The sequence below is a fragment of the Pygocentrus nattereri genome, chromosome 9 (assembly GCF_015220715.1).
Source record: "Pygocentrus nattereri isolate fPygNat1 chromosome 9, fPygNat1.pri, whole genome shotgun sequence".
Taxonomy (NCBI): domain Eukaryota; kingdom Metazoa; phylum Chordata; class Actinopteri; order Characiformes; family Serrasalmidae; genus Pygocentrus; species Pygocentrus nattereri.
The window spans coordinates 9,275,347-9,299,403 of record NC_051219.1 but is presented as its reverse complement, the minus strand read 5'-3'; the positions used below and the strand labels follow the sequence as shown (position 1 = coordinate 9,299,403).

General features: G+C 39.2%; 2 protein-coding genes across 5 annotated transcripts; both read right to left on the bottom strand.

Annotated features, from left to right (window-relative positions):
* Positions 1-1,986: 1,986 nt before the first annotated feature.
* LOC119264081 (nuclear factor 7, brain-like) lies at positions 1,987-8,130 on the bottom strand. 2 transcript variants are annotated; one of them, XM_037541567.1, is made up of 6 exons: positions 7,453-8,130; positions 6,962-7,057; positions 6,597-6,827; positions 4,991-5,013; positions 4,576-4,694; positions 1,987-2,684 (listed from the first exon to the last, which is right to left on the bottom strand). In XM_037541567.1, exons 1-6 carry the CDS (start codon positions 7,864-7,866, stop codon positions 2,140-2,142), a joined length of 1,428 nt encoding a protein of 475 aa, XP_037397464.1. In that variant the 5' UTR covers positions 7,867-8,130; the 3' UTR covers positions 1,987-2,139. The 2 variants fall into 2 exon arrangements, with proteins under 2 accessions (XP_037397464.1, XP_037397465.1); XM_037541568.1 differs by having other exon boundaries at positions 4,991-5,004.
* Positions 8,131-16,927: 8,797 nt separating this feature from the next.
* On the bottom strand, positions 16,928-23,908 carry LOC119264084 (tripartite motif-containing protein 35-like). Of its 3 annotated transcripts, none has more exons than XM_037541577.1 (6): positions 23,240-23,908; positions 22,752-22,847; positions 22,387-22,617; positions 20,101-20,114; positions 19,685-19,803; positions 16,928-17,625 (listed from the first exon to the last, which is right to left on the bottom strand). In XM_037541577.1, exons 1-6 carry the CDS (start codon positions 23,642-23,644, stop codon positions 17,081-17,083), a joined length of 1,410 nt encoding a protein of 469 aa, XP_037397474.1. In that variant the 5' UTR covers positions 23,645-23,908; the 3' UTR covers positions 16,928-17,080. The 3 variants fall into 3 exon arrangements, with proteins under 3 accessions (XP_037397474.1, XP_037397475.1, XP_037397473.1); XM_037541578.1 differs by having other exon boundaries at positions 20,101-20,123; positions 22,752-22,814; XM_037541576.1 differs by having other exon boundaries at positions 20,101-20,123; positions 23,240-23,644.
* Between the last annotated feature and the right edge of the window lie 149 nt (positions 23,909-24,057).

Below are 24,057 nucleotides of genomic sequence, written 5' to 3'. Positions count from 1 at the left end.
AAAAACCTCAGGTTCAAGGGTCTGGGCTTGGCTCGCCATCCAGTGGATCCAACCTGAACACGATGTGTAGAGCCTCAGGACTCTTATTTTTATATTATATTATTCTTATTATTTTACTGTACACTCTTTAAAAAGATGGTTCTTCAAGGCTCCAGTGGTTTTTGGTGCTCTATAGAAATATTTTCCAAAAGGTGCCATATGGGACCACATACAACACATCCTCCATCAATCTGAAGAACCACTTCACAGTTCAGAAAACCATTGAAGCACAAGACAGTTAAATATAGAACTTGTGGTTCTAAATAGAACCACAACATTTAGTACTTAAAGAACCGTCTCTTTTAAGAATGATACCATTTTAAAGTGTTTGGTCATTTAGACCAGTTTCTATGGACGGGTCACTGCAGTGAAAATAAGAGCGATTTATTAAGTTCAGGGGAACAGACTATTAAACTGACAGGACATTTATTTCCTGCCTTCATACTTTAGGGGCTGGTTTAACCCAAAGAAGGTAACAGTTCATTTAATGTTAACTAGCTAACAACCTGCACTAAACTATGGCTGAACAGCTTCTGCTGGGTAACGTGCTGTGGCTGGGCTGAGGCTGAAGCTTCTCAGGGTAACAGGAAAACTCAGGCTCGCTGTCAGTTTGCTGGTAAAGCTCAAGCGCTGGCTTTCTGAACTTAGCTTGTTATTCGAATTTTCAGTTCCACCTTAAATGGTGCAGCAGTTACATTCTGATGCCTTAGGCGCCATGTAACTGCTGCACCATTTAAGGTGGAACGGAAAATTCGGGGAATTGGAATAAGAAGCTAACTTCAGCCACGTCTTCCCTCGGGTTTACGCTCAATAACGGGTCCCAGCTTCTTATTCGAATTCCCTGTTCTACCTTAAGCGGTGCGACAGTTGCGTTCTGGCGCCTCGGGCCGCAGTATTTAAGGTGGAACGGACAATTGGAACAAGAAGCTGACCTCCACTCCGTTGGCTGGGGGTCTGTTAAATGAATAATGAATCATTCTACCTTTATATTGTGTGGTTGATCATAATAATCACTAAACGTTTGAAAACCTAGTCGCTGCTTTAAGGTTTGTGCTGTTTGCTAGCTGGGCTACCTCTGAACAGTCTGCTAGCTAGCTAGCTTGCTGAAAATGTGCTAACGCTACTTAAGTTGGAAATGGGCACTTAATCGCGATTAATCGATCATATTTGTTCAATAATGAATCTACTGACAACTGAAGGCTCAACCGAGACAATTAAGCTGAATAAACAATGAAAGTCCGACAAACCGCCTCACTCGGAATTTAAGTAAAGGTAGAAAATGACTGCACGTCTGTTCACGTGGAGGAAAACGGACAGAACAAACGACTTCAGTCTGAACATGAAGCTCCACTTAAGAAGGAGTTGTTCCCCAGAGCCCCCCCCCCCCCAGGCACGCCCCCCGGGCACCAGCAGGAACAGCCAATCTTACGCCGGGAAAACCGAGACGTCAGTCTCGCAGCAACAAGGTCCAGCTGAGAACACTGAGGGAAAGCGAGGGAAAAGGGAAGCTCCGCTCACAGGACGCTGCGCTCCCACCACCAAACAACATCCCATGTTGGTCTAATAAAGAGACTCTAATGAACGAGATCGAGCATCGGCCACATTGTCCCTTCCCTTCTTACAGCGAATGTCAAGGTTGAGCTCCTGAACCATCAACGCCCATCGCTCAATGCGCTGATCTGCAGAGCGACTTCACGGAGCTGCTCATAACTGGTCACCTTGCTGGACTGACACCCTTCATCAAAAAGCGACTCTTCTCACGCGCAAACCCCACAAAAGTCTGACTGGCGGTTTTTTACTATTAATCTCTGAACCACAGCAGAGCTTTAAAGATCTGATGATGGAGAAAAATGCAGGATGATGGAGAAATAAAATCTCCACTGAAAACGAGTGAAATCTCACTCAGAGAACGTTTCTAATGCTGTCATGATATCAGGAGCCACTCTGTGACACTTTAAACCAGCATTTTATTTCACTCAGACATGTCAGGATGGAGCGGTACAAACACATTATTTAAAATATACATGCAGTGACATATTCTTATGATCATAATTCAGACACTCACTACCTTATAAATGTTCATTCTAAGCAGCTTCAGCTTTAACTGTGCTGCTCCACTGTTACTGACGTCTTCACTGGTAAGATCCTCAGAGGATGAACAGAATAATTATAGAAAATCGGTAAAACTCTCTGAGTGAAAGTGTCTGTTATAGTGTGCAGGTGTGTGTTAGTTAGAAGATCAGTGAAGGTCACTTTCCCCCTGTCCCAGTCCAGCTGCACTCTGACCCTCTGCGGCTTCTCTTTAGGGGTGAAGGAGTGACGTGACTGTCCTGGACAGCGAATCCAGATTGTATTACTGCTTTTAATGTAGTCCAGCCTCCACACTGAACCCCTGACAGAGTTTCCTTTTCTTGGTCCAGACTCTGTGGTCACACCCAGTGACCAGTTTTCACTGTCTCCAACCTGGACGTCCCAGCAGTGAATCCCTGAGTTAAAACCCTCAGAACCCAGAACAGACCACCACTTATCAAATCTCTCTGGATTATCAGGAAGTGATGAACTCTGCTCTCTGATTTCTACAGCAGTGAGATCATCAGACAGGTGGAGGTCTGGATGTGCAGTGTTGGGGTCCAGAGTAACAGGGGCTGAGGAGAGAGAACACAATGAAACATCATGTTTTTCTCTCGTTTCTGTAAATGTTTCACCTCTACAGACTGTTTTCATTACTGTGAGTGAAACAGCTTTAGAGGTAGATTCCAGAACTCAGATCAACTTTAATCCTGGACTAAATGTTGATGTTCAGTTCAGAGCAGCACTAAAGTGCATGTTCAGTAGTGAGTGGTCATTACAGTCCAGTGACTGATCTGATCTGAGTGCAGCATTTTTCTGTAGGGATTCACTCACAGAGCTGAACGTCCATCAACATCTTCACTCTCACGGACTTTCAGATCATTTTGTGATGCGTTTTATATTTTATTAATTATTACAATAAATTATTATTATAAATTATAAAACAGTCCATTTTCTCTCTCCATCAAATGATCAAAATCTGATGTCCACACATTTCCTGATCCAGTTAATGTGATCCAGATTTAATAATAAAAAATAAATAAATAAAATAATAATAATAATAATAATAATAATAATAATAAATTACTGCAATAGTCTTGTATAATTAATGTAATCACACTTTTTAATTAACACATGAAATTAATATTTTAAATATTTTTCTTTTATCAATAGGAGTGAAATTGATATTTGCCTCCATTTCAATATTAAATATAATTTCATTGTTGTGTTTGGATTAAAAGCAAAACAAGTATAAAGTTAAATTTTTTTTAAATATTTTGCTGTTTTTTGTTTTACAATAAAAATATAAACAAGTGAAAAAAAACAAATTTGTTTTATAAAAATCTGATTTAATCTGATTTATTTCTGTCTTTTCTGGATTCATTTTCTTTTAAAGGTTAAATAATTTCTTTTTTGAGTGACTCCTTTAGACCTAAGCATATTATTTACTTAGATTTAGTAATAATAATAATAATAATAATAATAATAATAATAATAATAATAATAATAATAATATGAAGACGAAAATGAAGAATGAAATCCACTTAATATTTCTGTGTAATTTATATAATCTAATAATCTAATATAATATTTATGAAAATACTTTTTTACATTAACGCATAAAATTAGTATTTTCATTATTTAAATTTTATCCATTTATAAAATTGATATTTACCTCAATGTCAGTATGAAATATAATTTTAGTGTTGTATTTTTATTAAAAACACAAGAATAAAAATGTTTAATTAATAAAATATTGTATTATTTTCTTACACTAAAAAGTGAAAAAGCACAAAAACATTTTTAAACATTAATCATTTTAATTTGATTCGTTTGTTTTATGGTCTTTTTTGGATTATTTGTCTTTTGAAAGTCAAATAGTTTTTGAGTGACTTTATTATTATTGTTTCATTTTACTGATTAACATCGTTACAAAGAATAGAAAACATTTTTATTACTGTCTTATTGAAAATTATAAAGTTTTACTATAAATGATAAAATTCTATCTCGATCATATTTTTTATGAATTAATGAAATTAATGTTTCAAGAGTTTAAAATTCTGTTCAGATTCAATTTATACATAATATTTTTAATGTTTAATTGGATTAGTAACACAATTACAATGAGAGAAATTATTTCTCATAAATTAAACTTACATGGAAAAATTATTTGACAGAATTAAAAAAGACGTTAAAATTGTATTTAATTTTTTAATCAATTGGATTAAAATCTGATTCTTCTTCTTTAACTGGAGTTTATTTTATCTCCACACTTCCCGTTTATCTGAGTGAGATTTCTGCACAGTACAGTATTCATACTTTCACTTAAGTACAGTTTCAGTCTCCTTTATACCCCCTGAATAAAGAGAACATGATAACATGTTACTAATAGTTTATAAACAGTGTGTCATTAGTGCAGAAGCAGGCTGTGTGTGAGAGATCAACCCTAAGAGAAACAGAACTTACTGTACTGGAGAACCTCCTGCATGTTCTCCCACACTCTGAACTTCAGGTTGGAAAGGTGCTTCCCAACATTGATCAGAGCTCCTGATGTCTTCTCTGGATCCTTTGGTGTGAGCTGAGCTCTGAGAACAGAAGACTGTGTGAAATATATCACTGTAGAAACTTTACAGCCTGTCATTTATTTCACTAAATATCAATATTTGATCACATTTATTGTCTGGAGAGTCAATAATTCTGTAGTTTCTGTTAAATAAATATTTCTGCTTCTGTTCTCATCACTACAACATTAACACACGGTCCTTATTCCCCCCCATTTCATTAGAATACACTCATATTTACAATAAACACAATATACTGTAGATTTAATGTAATAATTACTGTAGCATTAGATAAAATGTGTGGTCTGACATTTACTCACTGTTTCTCTGTGGACTTGAAGTTCTGAGAGGGAAACGAAAAGAACATTGTAGTTAAAAGTGAAGAGACTTTTCAGGAGTTTTTCATATGAAACACACAAACACCAGCAAACAGCCAAGTTAGTGACGTTATCCATCATTTCATCTCAATAAAACTTTACCTTCTAAATAACTACTTAATAAAACTCAGTATGTTTGTTATTTATTAATAAATCTAATCAGTCAGATGTTGATAAAGGAGTTTGACTGGATGGATTTTGAGAGGCAGGGACCACAAACTAGACCGACGAGCAAATCCATCAACCAGTCGTGAAAAACAGACACAGATCTAATGAGGCTCACTTGGAAACACGGCTAAGAATTACAGGAGAACCACCAACAACAGAACCAGAGCCAAACTAACAACAAGCAGCAGGTTTGTGGATGATGAGGCGGCAGAGCCGGAACGTTCAGAGGATCCAGGAGAAGCTCCGCTGATGATCAGATACAGAGTCAGAAGATGAGATTCCTCCCAGCAGAGCTCAGTACTGTACTCTACTTGGTGTCTGTGGCTCTGTGAGCATTAATGAAGCTGTAATAATCGTTTATGGGGCTTCTGGTGTTGTTCCCTGTGAAATGTGCTGACTCTGCTAAAGTCAGTGGAGATTAGTGAGATGTTATTAATTCTACTTTGGCTCTCAGTGAATTTGCACTGATTATTAATAGAACTAGAGAATTCAGTATATTAGCTGGACTGTTTTATTAACATCTAATAATGAATAATTTACACATTTGAGTAAATATCGTGTTCTGCAGTCGAGCTTTTTGTTTGTTCTCTGATTTACAGAAACCAAACACACCTCTACACACCCAAACACACGTATTCAACGCCTGTTTCTGTTTGCTGATCATCGTGTGGAGGAGACAATTAAAGCTTCCTATTAACTCATCCTGGGATCTTTGGGCTGGCAGAATGTAACGGCAAAGAGAGAAGAGTCTAGTCTGTTATGACTGGAAATCCCTGCCCAGGGACGTTGTAAAGATGCCATCAAGAGGACAGACTTCCCTATAAGGACTTTGTGTCATTAGCTCTATAACTAACTTCTTACCTTGTGAGTTAAATGAATTCCGATATTTACACTGGAGTTTCATTCATTCCTCAGTTGACATTCACTTTCTGAACTGCAGTGAAATTCATATCAAGACTCATTCTCAGCCCTGCAGTCGACCTGAAGAACTGCTGCTATAAGCATTCTGTATGTTGTGCCTGCGCTGAGTGGACACAGGCTTTACAGAGGTACGCAGAGTTGGTTTGGGTTAATGTAAAGGAGCTTTCTCCTTCATGTCAACAGTCTGGCTAATGTTGGTGGAAATCTCAGAAAAGTTCTAATTAGGCTGTAGACAGATCTTCATGGAGATCCTCCCCTTTCATACTAAAACAAACAACCCACATTTTATTTAATACAACAATAAAGCTGGAAAGAGAAAAGAAGGAGTGTTTTGTATGTACAAGTAAAAGAAAGTAAGAAAGAAAGAAAGAAAGAAAGAAAGAAAGAAAGAAAGAAAGAAAGACAGAAAGAAAGAAAGAAAGAAAGAAAGAAAGAAAGAAAGAAAGAAGGAATTTCTTACCTGTAAGAACAGAACGTCCTCAGCCTCCATCTCCTTCTCTATGTTCCTGATTGTGTCTGAAAGAGCTGATATTTCTCCATTCATCTCCTCAATCTTCCTCCTCATCATCTGACCCTTCTGCTCCTCTTCCTCCTTCAGTGCAGCTATCCTTGCTGCTTCTTCATCTCTTAGAAACTGGTGAAGCTTCTCAAACTCCTCCTTTATCTGCCTCTCTGTGTGCTGGGCCTGCGTCTGGAATGAGAGGTAATTAGGAAACACAAACTCTAACAGATGATCTACAAGCGTTTACCACCTACAAGAGAAGTGGACCCTCATCAGAAACATGACCTCAGCAATATGTTTCACAGTTCAAGATGATGTTTCACCTTAATGTGGGCGGCTGTTTGGTCATAGTCTCGTTTAGCTTCCTCTAAGACTGTCAGATTCTTCTGTAGAGGGTTCAAAGCAGACTTGAGTTTATCCTGGAATCAAACAACAGTTCAGATGAGTGACGTCTAAATGAGTGATGAGTGATCAGTTTAGCTGTTTAACTGTAATAGTTGTCCTACAAACTACAGTTGAATAGAGAATAACAGCAGTTTTACTCTCTGCTTCAGAACTAGAAGAGACTTTTTCATGTTTGTCCAGTGGAGAGTAATTCTGTATTTCTGTAAGTTTACATTTTACATTGACCGTCATAATGAATTTAACAACAGAGCATTTTTCTGACTGATAATTCACTCGTGCTGTTTGGCCTGAAACCACACCCACTGACTGACTTTACCTTTAGCACACATAACAGGCTGATCTGGTACTGAACTGATTCAGACTATTAGTTTGTTACATTTAACATTTCAAAATATTTGACGTGTCCTACCTTAAACTCAGTCACAGCTTCATCTACTGGACAGAAGTCATGACTTTTGTGTTTCTTTGAAGTCTGACACACCACACACACAGGCTGCTGATCATCCAGACAGAAGAGTTTGAGTTTCTCATTGTGCAGAACGCAGAGCCCCTCAGAACCTGCTGAAGATCTTTGACTCCTGCTCTCCAGAAGAGCCTCACACACGTTCTTCAGTACGAGGTTACTGGGAGGAAGTTCCCTTGAGGATCTTCTTCTACAAACTGGACATTCTCGAGACCCCTTAGTTTCCCAGAACTTCTGCAGGCAGGTTTTACACACACTGTGGCTGCACGACAGAACAACAGGATCCCTGAAGATGTCACAGCACACAGGACATGAAAGCTCTTCTTCTGAAAGAGGGTTTCTAGCAGTCATTTCCTCCATCTGCTGCTGTGCTGTTTCTCTGTAATGGCTCCTTCAGTCCAAACTCCACTTTCACTTTCAGGACGTCTGTAATGATCAGAGCAGCTCAGTGGAGAATCAGCCACCGTAGCCCTTCAACCCACTGAGTGAGTTTTAGCTCCTTTCAGAATCACACAGCAAGAAACAAACACATACAGTCACTGTTTAAAAGCTCCTCACTGGCGTCTCTGAGTGAAGTGAAAGCAGAATGAAGATCAGGAGACAGGATGAGGTTCACTTCCTCCAACAGGGAGAGGAGGTGTAGAGGAGGAGGAGCTTTGAAAAGGAGGAGTCAGTCAGATGATCTATTCTCACTGTGTGTTTTCTACTCTAGATGGCAGCAGTTCATTAATAATCTGAAACATGGAGCTCTCAGATGAGTCCAGGTTTCTAAATCATTAGATCATTACAGTAAACAGAATCCAGGTCTTACACATTAAACATGTAAACTATGAGGAAAGAGTGATTATATATTGTAAATACCTTTTGCCTCATATTTCCTCCTGATTTTAAGCACAAATTTACATGAACAGCGACACGTTCACTGCAGTTTATTGTCATATCTGTGGACGAAACCAGTCCTGCGTGTTCATTGATGCAAAACAAATGAGACGAGTAGATCAGACTGAAGTGAAACAAACGGTTTTATTACAGAATTCTGGAGAGGTTACAAACAGAGAACATGCATCATGTATCTCCCAAGTAAGCTCTGACCCCTTCTCATCTGACTCCCTTTTATATAGTCGCATGACAGCTCCTTCCTTACCCAAGATATCAGTAGATTCCATCAAGCCTCCAATGTGTGCGTTAGCCCAGCTCACCAATCTATACCATAAAAGTTTAAGGATGCACTCGAGACGTGAGCGCGTCTGCAAGGTCAGCTTAAGGTATTCCCTGTGTTTATCAACTCCCCCGTTTTCCAGACAATGGCTGCTTATCTGACCAGATGAACCACATGTGTGGTGTGCTAATCCCAGTGTCTACTACTATCAGCTTCGAGGTATTTCCTGTTATCTGACGTCCTTGTGTATTCCACCATTAGTCAGCACACAGCCTCATGTGCTGACTCTTAGCTCTTAGAATTGTACAATATGACCATTAAGCTTTCAATGCTAAACATAAGCTTTCTTTAATAAATCTTAATAAAAGAGTAATATGAACAATACTAAGGCTAATAATTCCGCATATCATTGTAGTTGTAGGTTCTTCTTCTACTATGTCCTATTATTATTGGTTCTGCTGACTGGTGGAATCTGGACATGACAGCGATAGCTAGCGGTTTGGATCCTTGAAAATGCCTCCCTTCGTTTTTCGTCCATCTCACTGACCACAGACACCGATCAGCCATGACTCTATGACCACCTCCTTGTTTCTGCGCTCATTATCCAGTTTATCAGGTCCACTTACTGTATAGCTGCACTTTGTAGTTCTACAGTTACAGACTGTAGTCCATCTGTTTCTCTGATACTCTGTTACCCTGTTCTTCAGTGTTCAGGACCCCCACAGGACATAGACACAGCAGTGCTGCTGGAGTTTTCAAACATCACAGTGTCGCTGCTGGACTGAGAATCGTCCACCAACCAAAAATATCCAGCCAACAGAGTCCTGTGGGCAGCGTCCTGTGACCACCAATGAAGGACTAGAGGATAAGTATCTCATACTGTACAGCAAGAGACAAGCTATCGTCTCAGGCTTTACATCCACAGGGTGGACCAACAGCACAGGTGCATCTAATAGAGTGGACAGTGAGTGGACACAGTGTTTAAAAACTCCAGCAGCACTGCTGTGTCTGATCCACTCGTACCAGCACAACACATACTAACCCAGCATCATCACTTCAGTGTCACTGTAGTGCTGATAATGATCCACCACTCCAATAATACCTGCTCTGTGGTGGTCCTGTGGGGGTCCTGACCACCTAAACAGTAAGCGGAGCTGATAAAATGGACAATGAGTGTAGAAACAAGGAGGTGGTCATGATGTTATGACTGATTGGTGTATCTGTCCATTTACAGTTAGGTCTATATTATGTCTGGTAACATGCTGGTTTTACAGTGGAGATTTTGTAGATCTGTCACATCTGCTGCTGCCAGTTTCCCTCCATGCCTACAGAGGTGCCTCTCTCCACCGTCCTAACGTCCTTCTTTTTATTTTTTTATTTATTTATTTTTTTTGGGGGGGGGGGGGCAGTCGTGGGCTGGAGGTTAGGGATATGGCCCTGTGACCGGAAGGTTGCCGGTTCAATCCCCAGCGCCGACAGTCCATGACTGAGGTGTCCTTGAGCAAGACACCTGACCCCCAACTGCTCCCCGGGCGCCGTGGATAGGGCTGCCCACCGCTCCGGGCAAGTGTGCTCACTGCCCCCTAGTGTGTGTGTTCACTAGTGTGTATGTGGTGTTTCACTTGCATGGATGGGTTAAATGCGGAGATGGAATTTCCCCGGTTGTGGGATCAAAACAGTATCACTTAAACTTAAACTTAACAAAGACTGAAGAACCGCTTCCAGACCCAGTTCCCAAAATGCCTTTTAGTTTTGTGATAGTTTTAAATCCCAGTGTTTTCAGTTAAACCCTTTCTACTGTTGAGAGCAGCTGGTGATTGCCAGTGAGAGAGGGATCCCTGACTGAAACGGCAGTTGACTTGTATCTCCCAGTTGGACTGTTGCACAAGGAAGATATCTCCTTATTTTAAAAGGTCACCTAGAGATGCTCTCATATTGGACTTCCATGGCTAATTCAGCACAAGTCTTTCATGGGGTAAAGGTGAATCAGCAAATTTGAGCCAGCCAGTTTTCAATATATCAGTTTGCCTTTATGAGCAATATCTGTAGAAATCAGACACACAAGTCCCCACAGATCTCCTGTCTTGTCATTTTGACTGTAGTGACTGTAGTGTTTCCAAAACAAAGTTATAAAATTGCCAAAATCTCTACAGGCCAATGGGACCATACTTCTGCTGGAGGAAACCACAGCACCTAAGAATAGAGCTTATTCATCGTCACACCCAGAGTTCAAGTCACTCAGAAAGCATTTAAATTAGGACACAATGCTGAATTACAGATCAGTAAAGATCTATGAAATGGGGAATAGAGAATTACTTGATAGACATTGTTTCAAATCGTTGTGTGAAAATGGAGCCACTTCCTTCAGGCAGCCCAACATCCAAACTTATTACTAACAGATAAATGAAGTTTAGAATATATGATTATTATATATATTAGATTTAGAATATATTAAAGCAGCAAAATGTTTAAACCCCAGACAGAAATATTGGGTTTTGTTTTTCACTCACTTTAACTTCAGGGTTTCTTACTGTCCAGGTTAAATGATCAATACTAACACAAGGCTGAATCGTCACATATTCTATCATATTAATCACACTGATTAAATGATTTAACAGCTATAGTGACGCTGATCAGGTGGAGATCCAGAGGAAGTGAGACAAGCTTCTCCTTCTCTGAGTAAAAGCTGCTACTAGTTCTGGACATCCTGGAATACAAAGTACAGGTATTTTAGGGAGCAGGATTTTGTGAGTTTACGTTAGATAAGGATGTGTGAACTTAAGCACAGTCTCACTGCAGCCTGCAGCTGGTCTTCCACAGCCCTTACCCACTCCACAGCATCCACTGTCACATTTGATCTCAGACTCATTTACTGACCACCACAGATCCCGGCACAGATATATCACAACCTCTGTGATCAGCAATGCAAAGAGTAGTTTTGTGTCCTGCATTAATGAAGGAATAAATAACGACACATTTCATAATTTTCCATTTCAGACACGTTTTACCAACTGATAATCATCCAGCACTCCTGGTAAAAATGAACTAATACATCAGTAAGAATGAAACTGAAAGCCAGAGAGAGACACACTCATCACTCAGACTCAATATAGTGTCCCAGATGTCTTTAAAGCTCCTCTTCTATTCTGATGCAGATTCACTTTCCTGTCCAGTGACTGTAATTCTCAGCTGATCCTGCATCGTCTTGTTCTCTTATTCTCATCTCTGCAGAACAAACTCAAGCAGCACCAAGTTCAGTGCTTTAATGTTAGTCATTGATCATAAATGTTCTGTTATGGCCTGGACTACATTATAACTGACCATCAGTTTGTTAACACATGTATCAAGTTAGAGGTCAAAGGCAAAGCCTACTACTCATTCAGACAATTAGTGCATGAATTACATGAAATGATAGAAGCTGAAACATATGGGAGTTTATGTAGTGACATCATAGACTCTCCAGTCAGAGATGTGCACTCTTTTATGTGAACAGCGAAACCTACCAGACCTGTAGACTCTCAGAACAAAAGGTGCTGAGAGTCACTGCTGTGGTACCATCACATCCCTGGGTATGTGTGTCTGTGTGTGTGTGTGTGTGTGTGTGTGTGTGTGTGTGTGTGTGTGTGTGTGTGTGTGTGTGTGTGTGTGTGTGTGTGTGTGTGTGTGTGTGTGTGTGTATGTGTGCCTGTGTGTATGTCTGTGTGTGTGTGTATGTCTGTGTGTGTGTGTGTGTGTGTGTGTGTGTGTGTGTGTGTGTGCATGTGTGTTTGTGTGTGAGTGTGTGTATGTGTGTGTGTATGTGTGTGTCTGTGTGTGTGTGTGTCTGTGTATGTGTGTGTGTATGTGTGTGTCTGTGTGTGTGTGTGTGTGTGTGTGTGTGTGTGTGCTGTTTTGTTGCTGAATTTAATCCATTGAAAAAAGCAGAAGACATGTGGCCTGTGCGAAAGTTATGGCTCCTTGTTATATTTTTATTTCTTCCAACAGGTTAAACTTAGCAAGTAAATATGAATCATTCAGTAAATCTGCAGGAAAGTGCTGTGTTTAAGTTCCCTGTAGAGGACGTGTGAACTTATTTCTAAATATACAGCCACTACAGTCGTTCTCCTTTGGTCTTAATTCTGTCTAATCATACAGAAGATTATACTGCTGAAGATCCAGTGAGTGGAGTCTGTGTACTGCAGCCAGGCTGTCGGTCCTAAAAGACGCTGTAAATCTCTCACTCCCTTAATAATTAATAACACTCTTAATACTTCCAGCTCCATCCAAGCAGACAGTGCTGGGCTGCTCATGTAGAACCACCAGTAAAAGTCCTCTGTTCAGCTGTTGGTGTAATCTGGGCTCTGATGAAGCAGCAGAGGAGAAATATTTAGTCTGTCCTGATCAATCAGACTAAACTCGTCTGTGATCTCACTGATCAAAGATACAACAGAAAATATTCAAACTCTCCAAAAATAGAAACTGCAGAGAAAACGAATTCATTTAAAAACAACTTGCATTTAAAACACATTTATCAGCCCCATCAGAGCTGTGAGTGCAGCTCCATAGTGAGGGTGATAAATGGTCACTCTGTGTTTGGAGATTTAGAAACTGTGTTTGTTCCTTTGAGAGCAGAGACGCTGTTTCCTGAACTGAGTGGAAGAAACTAAGAAAAGCTGTGAAAGATCGAAAGAAAAACTCTTTGTTTATCACGACGTTCAGTTACTAGTTAACAAACAGTTTAAACAGATAGAAGACACACTCAAAATGACCGGAAAGGTGGTCAGATTATTAATCCAGTCAATTTATTACACTTTTGGATTAAACTTTCAGGTGATTACATTATTCTTTAATTAATTGAAACAGACTTAAGTGAGTTATTAAAAGATTTAAAGTGTTTACATTGTGATTAAATTTTTCTCAATTCATTTTATAAAGTCATAAACAGTGTATAATGTAATTTCATCCCTACACATTACCATCTAAGTAACCTGTGTGTGCATACTTACCTGTTGTAATTGGGCACTGTTCATACTTACCTGTGGGGTTCTAAAAGAGTACCTATGGGTTAGCTCTGCTTATACTTACCTGGGTGAGTTCATCCTCTGTAGAAGGGGAGGGGGCTGGTGGACCTACATGAACGGGGACAATGTGCATTATTAATTGTGCTGGGGTTATAATGTACTGCTGAGGTTTTATTGGACATTGGGAATATGTTTGATTTTACCTTTGCCCATGTTTATTGTTTATTGTACTTTTTGTGTATATACTGATTATGTAACTTACCTGTTATCAAACATGGTATGTTCAGGGGAGGTGCTTAGCATATAAATACCTACCTGATATGGAGGTTAGAGGGAGGTTGGATGGCTGACACTGAGCTAGACTGTGGTAGACAGTCTATCCATTGTTTGTGACTTTCATGACTTTGTAGTCATTTAGTCTTAATTCTCTGATGAGAGGTTATTTGTTTTTGTTTGTTTATTATTTTTTTGTCTTGTGCGCTTGTAAATACTCGCACTGTTGTGGTGGAAATAAATTCCCACTCTAAAGGATCCTCTACTTTCCTGCAATTTTTACATTCGGCTCATCCCGTGCCCAAGGCTAATCGCCCAACACTACCCATAAAGTGTATTTTGTGGATACCGATCCGGTAGACATGACACGCACTTTATCACACTCACCACATCATGAGTTAAAGTGTTATTATATTACTGGAGGAGGATTTTATGACATTATCAGCCGTTTATTATATGATGTAACCCCTATTGAGGGTACAGTTCTAGTCATTTGGTTCACTGGTTAAATGACTGTGTACAAGTCAGATGGAATACTTCCCAGTTGGGCCGATCAGAAAAGATGCCAGTCTGGACTCCAGAGCCAGGCGACCAAATGAGTAAAAGACCACGCTGAACCATGAGAAGCACGCTTGGAAGGAGGAAATAACACTTCCATTCAATATAAAATATATAGCAAAGAAAAACTGGTGGTGTTAGACATACAAAACTATTACCCGGGTAATTGAAATAAAACAAATATTCCAAATTGTCACAAATAGGGAAATCAAATATTCACCCACAAATCTTTCAAAGTGATCACAGTTCTCAGTTCAATATTTTGTTTACTTAGGAAAATCACTGTCCACGTCCAAGGGATTCACCAGGATTGAGCAAGTGTAGAGCCTCACGACTGTGGAGATGCAGGTTTTAGCCGCACTGCGCAGTAAAGCGACTCAGTGCCAGTGGTGAACGAGTCTTGGAATCAATGGGTTCAATTCACTGCATGCAGAAAAACCTCAGGTTCAAGGGTCTGGGCTTGGCTCGCCATCCAATGGATCCAACCTGAACACGATGTGTAGAGCCTCAGGACTCTTATTTTTATATTATATTATTCTTATTATTTTACTGTACACTCTTAAAAAAGATGGTTCTTCAAGGCTCCAAACGCAGTGGTTTTTGGTGCTCTATAGAAATATTTTCCAAAAGGTGCCATATAGGACCATATAGAACACATCCTCCATCAATCTGAAGAACCACTTCACAGTTCAGAAAACCATTGAAGCACAAGACAGTTAAATATAGAACTTGTGGTTCTAAATAGAACCACAACATTTAGTACTTAAAGAACCGTCTCTTTTAAGAATGATACCATTTTAAAGTATTTGGCCATTTAGACCAGTTTCTATGGACGGGTCACTGCAGTGAAAATAAGAGCGATTTATTAAGTTCAGGGGAACAGACTATTAAACTGACAGGACATTTATTTCCTGCCTTCATACTTTAGGGGCTGGTTTAACCCAAAGAAGGTAACAGTTCATTTAATGTTAACTAGCTAACAACCTGCACTAAACTATGGCTGAACAGCTTCTGCTGGGTAACGTGCTGTGGCTGGGCTGAGGCTGAAGCTTCTCAGGGTAACAGGAAAACTCAGGCTCGCTGTCAGTTTGCTGGTAAAGCTCAAGCGCTGGCTTTCTGAACTTAGCTTGTTATTCGAATTTTCCGTTCCACCTTAAATGGTGCAGCAGTTACATTCTGATGCCTTAGGCGCCATGTAACTGCTGCACCATTTAAGGTGGAACGGAAAATTCGGGGAATTGGAATAAGAAGCTAACTTCAGCCACGTCTTCCCTCGGGTTTACGCTCAATAACGGGTCCCAGCTTCTTATTCGAATTCCCTGTTCTACCTTAAGTGGTGCGACAGTTGCGTTCTGGCGCCTCGGGCCGCAGTATTTAAGGTGGAACGGAAAATTGGAACAAGAAGCTGACCTCCACTCCGTTGGCTGGGGGTCTGTTAAATGAATAATGAATCATTCTACCTTTATATTGTGCGGTTGATCATAATAATCACTAAACGTTTGAAAACCTAGTCGCTGCTTTAAGGTTTGTGCTGTTTGCTAGCTGGGCTACCTCTGAACAGTCTGCTAGCTAGCTAGCTTGCTGAAAATGTGCTAACGCTACTTAAGTTGGAAATGGGCACTTAATCGCGATTAATCGGTCATATTTGTTCAATAATGAATCTACTGACAACTGAAGGCTCAACCGAGACAATTAAGCTGTATAAACAATGAAAGTCCGACAAACCCGCCTCACTCGGAATTTAAGTAAAGGTAAAAAATGACTGCAAGTCTGTTCACGTGGAGGAAAACGGACAGAACAAACGACTTCAGTCTGAAAATGAAGCTCCACTTAAGAAGGAGTTGTTCCCCAGAGACAACCCCCCCCCCCCCCAGGCACGCCCCCCGGGCACCAGCAGGAACAGCCAATCATACGCCGGGAAAACCGAGACGTCAGTCTCGCAGCAACAAGGTCCACCTGAGAAGACTGAGGGAAAGCGAGGGAAAAGGGAAGCTCCGCTCACAGGACGCTGCGCTCCCACCACCAAACAACATCCCATGTTGGTCTAATAAAGAGACTCTAATGAACGAGATCGAGCATCGGCCACATTGTCCCTTCCCTTCTTACAGCGAATGTCAAGGTTGAGCTCCTGAACCATCAACGCCCATCGCTCAATGCGCTGATCTGCAGAGCGACTTCACGGAGCTGCTCATAACTGGTCACCTTGCTGGACTGACACCCTTCATCAAAAAGCGACTCTTCTCACGCGCAAACCCCACAAAAGTCTGACTGGCGGTTTTTTACTATGAATCTCTGAACCACAGCAGAGCTTTAAAGATCTGATGATGGAGAAAAATGCAGGATGATGGAGAAATAAAATCTCCACTGAAAACGAGTGAAATCTCACTCAGAGAACGTTTCTAATGCTGTCATGATATCAGGAGCCACTCTGTGACACTTTAAACCAGCATTTTATTTCACTCAGACATGTCAGGATGGAGCGGTACAAACACATTATTTAAAATATACATGCAGTGACATATTCTTATGATCATAATTCAGACACTCACTACCTTATAAATGATCATTCTAAGCAGCTTCAGCTTTAACTGTGCTGCTCCACTGTTACTGACGTCTTCACTGGTAAGATCCTCAGAGGATGAACAGACAGATTCCAGAAATATGGTAAAACTCTCTGAGTGAAAGTGTGTGTTATAGTGTGCAGGTGTGTGTTGGTTAGAAGATCAGTGAAGGTCACTTTCCCCCTGTCCCAGTCCAGCTGCACTCTGACCCTCTGCGGCTTCTCTTTAGGTGTGAAGGAGTGAACTAACTGTCCTGGACAGAGAATCCAGATTTTATTACTGCTTTTATTGTATCTCAGACTCCACAATGAACCCGAGAAAGAGTCTCCTTTTCTTGTTACAGACTCTGGGATCACACCCAGTTCCCAGTCATCACTGTCTCCAACCTGGACGTCCCAGCAGTGAATCCCTGAGTTAAAACCCTCAGAACCCAGAACACAGCACCACTTATCAAATCTCTCTGGATTATCTGGAAGTGATGATCTCTGCTTTTTGTCTTCTACAGCAGTGAGATCATCAGACAGGTGGAGGCGTGGATGTGCAGTGTTGGGGTCTAGAGTAACAGGGGCTGAGGAGAGAGAACACAATGAAACATCAGTTTTTCTCTCGTTTCTGTAAATGTTTCACCTCTACAGACTGTTTTCTTTACTGTGAGTGAAACAGCTTTAGAGGTAGATTCCAGAACTCAGATCAACTTTAATCCTGGACTAAATGTTGATGTTCAGTTCAGAGCAGCACTAAAGTGCATGTTCAGTAGTGAGTGGTCATTACAGTCCAGTGACTGATCTGATCTGAGTGCAGCATTTTTCTGTAGGGATTCACTCACAGAGCTGAACGTCCATCAACATCTTCACTCTCACGGACTTTCAGATCATTTTGTGATGCGTTTTATATTTTATTAATTATTACAATAAATTATTATTATAAATTATAAAACAGTCCATTTTCTCTCTCCATCAAATGATCAAAATCTGATGTCCACACATTTCCTGAACGTCTGTGATCCAGTTAATGATGAGATGATGTCATATCTATTATCTACTGTATCATCACTGTAATCTATATAACATCAGTTTAATATTTATTGTTCTGGGCTGCTGTGCAGAAAACACTTTATTTGGTTTTGAGAAGAAAAAATAAAATTGAATATGAAGTGAAAATATTAACTTGTTTGGAGTAAGAAGACCCCCAGACATGCTGTAGAGACCCTTTTAGAATACTGACATAAATACATTATTGAATCAGATTTAATAATAATAATAATAATAATAATAATAATAATAATAAATTACTGCAATAGTATTGTATAATTAATGTAATCACACTTTTTAATTAACACATGAAATTAATATTTTAAATATTTCTATTTGATCAATAGGAGTGAAATTGATATTTGCCTCCATTTCAATATAAAATATAATTTTATTGTTGTGTTTGGCTTAAAAGCAAAACAAGAATAAAGTTTACATTTTTTAAATATTGTTCTGTTTGTCTTACAATAAAAATATAAAAAAGTGAAAAAACACAAATATATTTTTTTAAATGTGCATTTATTTTGATTTATTTGTGTCTTTTCTGGATTCATTTTCTTTTAAAAGTTAAATAGTTTTATTGGTGATTCATTTAGACCTAATTAATAATAGTAATAATAGTAATAATAATAATAATATGAAGAAGATGAAGAATAAAATCGACTTAATATTTCTGTGTAGTTTATATAATCTAATAATCTAATAAAATATTTATGAAAATACTTTTTTACATTAATGTATAAAATTAGTATTTTCATTATTTATATTTTATCCATTAATAAAATTGATATTTACCTCAATGTCAGTATGAAATATAATTTTAATGTTGTATTTTTATTAATAACACAATAATAAAACGGTTTAATTATTAAAATGTTGTATTATTTTATTTTTAAATAAAAATATACTAAAAAGTCAAAAAGCCCAAATGCATTTTTAAACATTGTTCATTTTAATTTGATTCGTTTTTGTTTGGGTCTTTTAGGGATTATTTGTCTTTTGAAAGTCAAATAGTTTTTTGAGTTTCTTTATTATTATTGTTTCATTTTACTGATTAACATCGTTACAAATATTAGAAAACATTTTATTACTGTATTAAAATTATAAAGTTTTACTATAAATAATAAAATTCTATCTTGATCACATTTTTAATAAATTAATGAAATTGATGTTTCAAGAGTTTAAAATTCTGTTCAGATTCAATTTATACATAATATTTTTAGGGTTTAATTGGATTAGTAACACAATTACAATGAGAGAAATTATTTCACATAAATTAAACTTACATGTAAAAATAATTTGACAGAATTAAAGAAGACGTTAAAATTTTATTTAATTTTTTAATCAATTGGATTAAAATCTGATTCTTCTTCTTTAACTGGAGTTTATTTTATCTCCACACTTCCCGTTTGATCTGAGTGAGATTTCTGCACAGTACAGTATTCATACTTTCACTTAAGTACAGTTTCAGTCTCCTTTATACCCCCTGAATAAAGAGAACATGATAACATGTTACTAATAGTTTATAAACAGTGTGTCATTAGTGCAGAAGCAGGCTGTGTGTGAGAGATCAACCCTAAGAGAAACAGAACTTACTGTACTGGAGAACCTCCTGCATGTTCTCCCACACTCTGAACTTCAGGTTGGAAAGGTGCTTCCCAACATTGATCAGAGCTCCTGATGTCTTCTCTGGATCCTTTGGTGTGAGCTGAGCTCTGAGAACAGAAGACTGTGTGAAATATATCACTGTAGAAACTTTACAGCCTGTCATTTATTTCACTAAATATCAATATTTGATCACATTTATTGTCTGGAGAGTCAATAATTCTGTAGTTTCTGTTAAATAAATATTTCTGCTTCTGTTCTCATCACTACAACATTAACACACGGTCCTTATTCCCCCTCATTTCATTAGAATACACTCATATTTACAATAAACACAATATACTGTAGATTTAAATGTAATAATTACTGTAGCATTAGATAAAATGTGTGGTCTGACATTTACTCACTGTTTCTCTGTGGACTTGAAGTTCTGAGAGGGAAACAAAAAGAACACTGTAGTTAAAAGTGAAGAGACTTTTCAGGAGTTTTTCAGATGAAACACACAAACACCAGCAAACAGCCAAGTTAGTGACATTATCCATCATTTCATCTCAATAAAACTTCACCTTCTAAATAACTACTTAATAAAACTCAGTATGTTTGTTATTTATTAATAAATCTAATCAGTCAGATGTTGATAAAGGAGTTTGACTGGGTGGATTTTGAGAGGCAGGGACCACAAACTAGACCGACGAGCAAAACGCAAACAAATCCATCAACCAGTCGTCAACAAACAGACGCAGGTGAAGATCTAATGAGGCTCACTTGGAAACACGGCTAAGAATTACAGGAGAACCAGCAACAACAGAACCAGAGCCAAACTAACAACAAGCAGCAGGTTTGTGGATGATGAGACATCAGAGCCGGAACGTTCAGAGGATCCAGGAGAAGCTCTGCTGATGATCAGATACAGAGTCAGAAGATGAGATTCCTCCCAGCAGAGCTCAGTACTGTACTCTACTTGGTGTCTGTGGCTCTGTGAGCATTAATGAAGCTGTAATAATCGTTTATGGGGCTTCTGGTGTTGTTCCCTGTGAAATGTGCTGACTCTGCTAAAGTCAGTGGAGATTAGTGAGATGTTGCTAATTCTACTTTGGCTCTCAGTGAATTTGCACTGATTATTAATAGAACTAGAGAATTCAATATATTAGCTGGACTGTTTTATTAACATCTAATAATAAATAATTTACACATTTGAGTAAATATCGTGTTCTGCAGTCGAGCTTTTTGTTTGTTCTCTGATTTACAGAAACCACACACACGTCTACACACCCAAACACACGTATTCAACGCCTGTTGCTGTTTGCTGATCATCGTGTGGAGGAGACAATTAAAGCTTCCTATTAACTCATCCTGGGATCTTTGGGCTGGCAGAATGTAACGGCTGCCACATCCTTCATATTGCTTACCACCCCAATTCTGCAGCACTATGATATCATTCATTCATGTGGGCACGAGAATTCGAGATGCCCCTCGTTTGCACAAGTCACTTTCAAACTGCAATGCAGTCAGCTGAGGAGAGAATGAGTGCAAATGAAAACAGGAGCCTTTCAGAGTAAAGTTTCTCCTGAAAAACTGAGTCATTAATAAAATTAATATCAATATCATAACACAACTACACACACAGCAGCTGCAGCTCAGAGATGAACACACACACAAGCGTGTGCAGAGATGTTGTAAAGGGGAGACAGGACACTGGATGGTAGAAGAAAGGGAAGCTCCTTCAGCCTGGTGTCAGTTCATTAGGAAAGTCCCACCTCCAATAAAATGAGCCAATCAGCTTGCTGAGTAAGCGCTAGTGAAGCTCCCCTTCTCTGTGGATATACAGGCACTTGCATTAGCCAGAAGAAGCTGAAACACTGTTATTGTGTGTGTGTGTGTGTGTGTGTGTGTGTGTGTGTGTGTGTGTGTGTGTGTGTGTGTGTGTTATTAATGCTAAAATATTTGATTTTATCACTGATTTTCAAATATATTTTTTAAAAGTTGATTTGGCTCTTAGTTTCAGTTTCTCCAGACATACAAGACTAGACTCCTCATTCAAAGACAGCGGAGTCTAGTCTGTTAGGACTGGAAATCCCTGCCCAGGGACGTTGTAAAGAGAGCCATCAAGAGGACAGACTTCCCTATAAGGACTTTGTGTCATTAGCTCTATAACTAACTTCTTACCTTGTGAGTTAAATGAATTCCGATATTTACACTGGAGTTTCATTCATTCCTCAGTTGACATTCACTTTCTGAACTGCAGTGAAATTCATATCAAGACTCATTCTCAGCCCTGCAGTCGACCTGAAGAACTGCTGCTATAAGCATTCTGTATGTTGTGCCTGCGCTGAGTGGACACAGGCTTTACAGAGGTACGCAGAGTTGGTTTGGGTTAATGTAAAGGAGCTTTCTCCTTCATGTCAACAGTCTGGCTAATGTTGGTGGAAATCTCAGAAAAGCTCTAATTAGGCTGTAGACAGATCTTCATGGAGATCCTCCCCTTTCATACTAAAACAAATAACTCACATTTTATTTAATACAACAATAAAGCTGGAAAGAGAAAAGAAGGAGTGTTTTGTATGTGCAAGTAAATACAGAAAGAAAGAAAGAAAGAAAGACAGAAAGAAAGAAAGAAAGAAAGAAAGAAAGAAAGAAAGACAGAAAGAAAGAAAGAAAGAAAGAAAGAAAGAAAGAAAGAAGGAATTTCTCACCTGTAAGAACAGAACGTCCTCAGCCTCCATCTCCTTCTCTATGTTCCTGATTGTGTCTGAAAGAGCTGATATTTCTCCATTCATCTCCTCAATCTTCCTCCTCATCATCTGACTCTTCTGCTCCTCTTCCTCCTTCAGTGCAGCTATCCTTGCTGCTTCTTCATCTCTTAGAAACTGGTGAAGCTTCTCAAACTCCTCCTTTATCTGCCTCTCTGTGTGCTGGGCCTGCGTCTGGAATGAGAGACGATTAGGAAACACAAACTCTAACAGATGATCTACAAGCGTTTAGCACCTACAAGAGAAGTGGACCCTCATCAGAAACATGACCTCAGCAATATGTTTCACAGTTCAAGATGATGTTTCACCTTAATGTGGGCGGCTGTTTGGTCATAGTCTCGTTTAGCTTCCTCTAAGACTGTCAGATTCTTCTGTAGAGGGTTCAAAGCAGACATGAGTTTATCCTGGAATCAAACAACAGTTCAGATGAGTGACGTCTAAATGAGTGATGAGTGATCAGTTTAGCTGTTTAAATGTAATAGTTGTCCTACAAACTACAGTTGAGTAGAGAATAACAGCAGTTTTACTTTCTGCTTCAGAACTAGAAGATATTTTTTCATGTTTGTCCAGTGGAGAGTAATTCTGTATTTCTGTAAGTTTACATTTTACATTGACCGTCATAATGAATTTAACAACAGAGCATTTTTCTGACTGATAATTCACTCGTGCTGTTTGGCCTGAAGCCACACCCACTGACTGACTTTACCTTTAGCACAAACAGGCTGATCTGGTACTGAACTGATTCAGACTATTAGTTTGTTACATTTAACATTTCAAAATATTTGATGTGTCCTACCTTAAAATCAGTCACAGCTTCATCTACTGGACAGCAGTTGTGATCTTTATGTGTCTTTGATAGATGGCAGACCACACACACAGGCTGCTGATCATCCAGACAGAAGAGTTTGAGTTCCTCATTGTGCAGAACGCAGAGCCCCTCAGACCCTGCTGAAGATCTCTGACTCCTGCTCTCTAGAAAAGCCTCACAAAGATTCTTCAGTGCAAGATTAATAGGAGGATATACTTTAGAGGATCTTCTTCTACAAACTGGACATTCTCGAGACCCCTTAGTTTCCCAGAACTGCTGCAGGCAGGTTTTACACACACTGTGGCTGCACGACAGAACAACAGGATCCCTGAAGATGTCGCAGCACACAGGACATGAAAGCTCTTCTTCTGAAAGAGGGTTTCTAGCAGCCATTTCCTCCAACTGCTGCTGTGCTGTTTCTCTGTAATGGCTCCTTCAGTCCAAACTCCACTTTCACTTTCAGGACGTCTGTAATGATCAGAGCAGCTCAGTGGAGAATCAGCCACCGTAGCCCTTCAACCCACTGAGTGAGTTTTAGCTCCTTTCAGAATCACACAGCAAGAAACAAACACATACAGTCACTGTTTAAAAGCTCCTCATTGGCATCTCTGAGTGGAGTGAAAGCAGAATGAAGATCAGGAGACAGGATGAGGTTCACTTCCTACAAGAGTTTGAGGACGTGTGGAGGAGGAGGAGCTTTGAAAAGGAGGAGTCAGTCAGATGATCTAATCTCACTGTGCTTTTTCTACTCTAGATGGCAGCAGTTCATTAATAACCTGAAACAAGGAGCTCTCAGATGAGTCCAG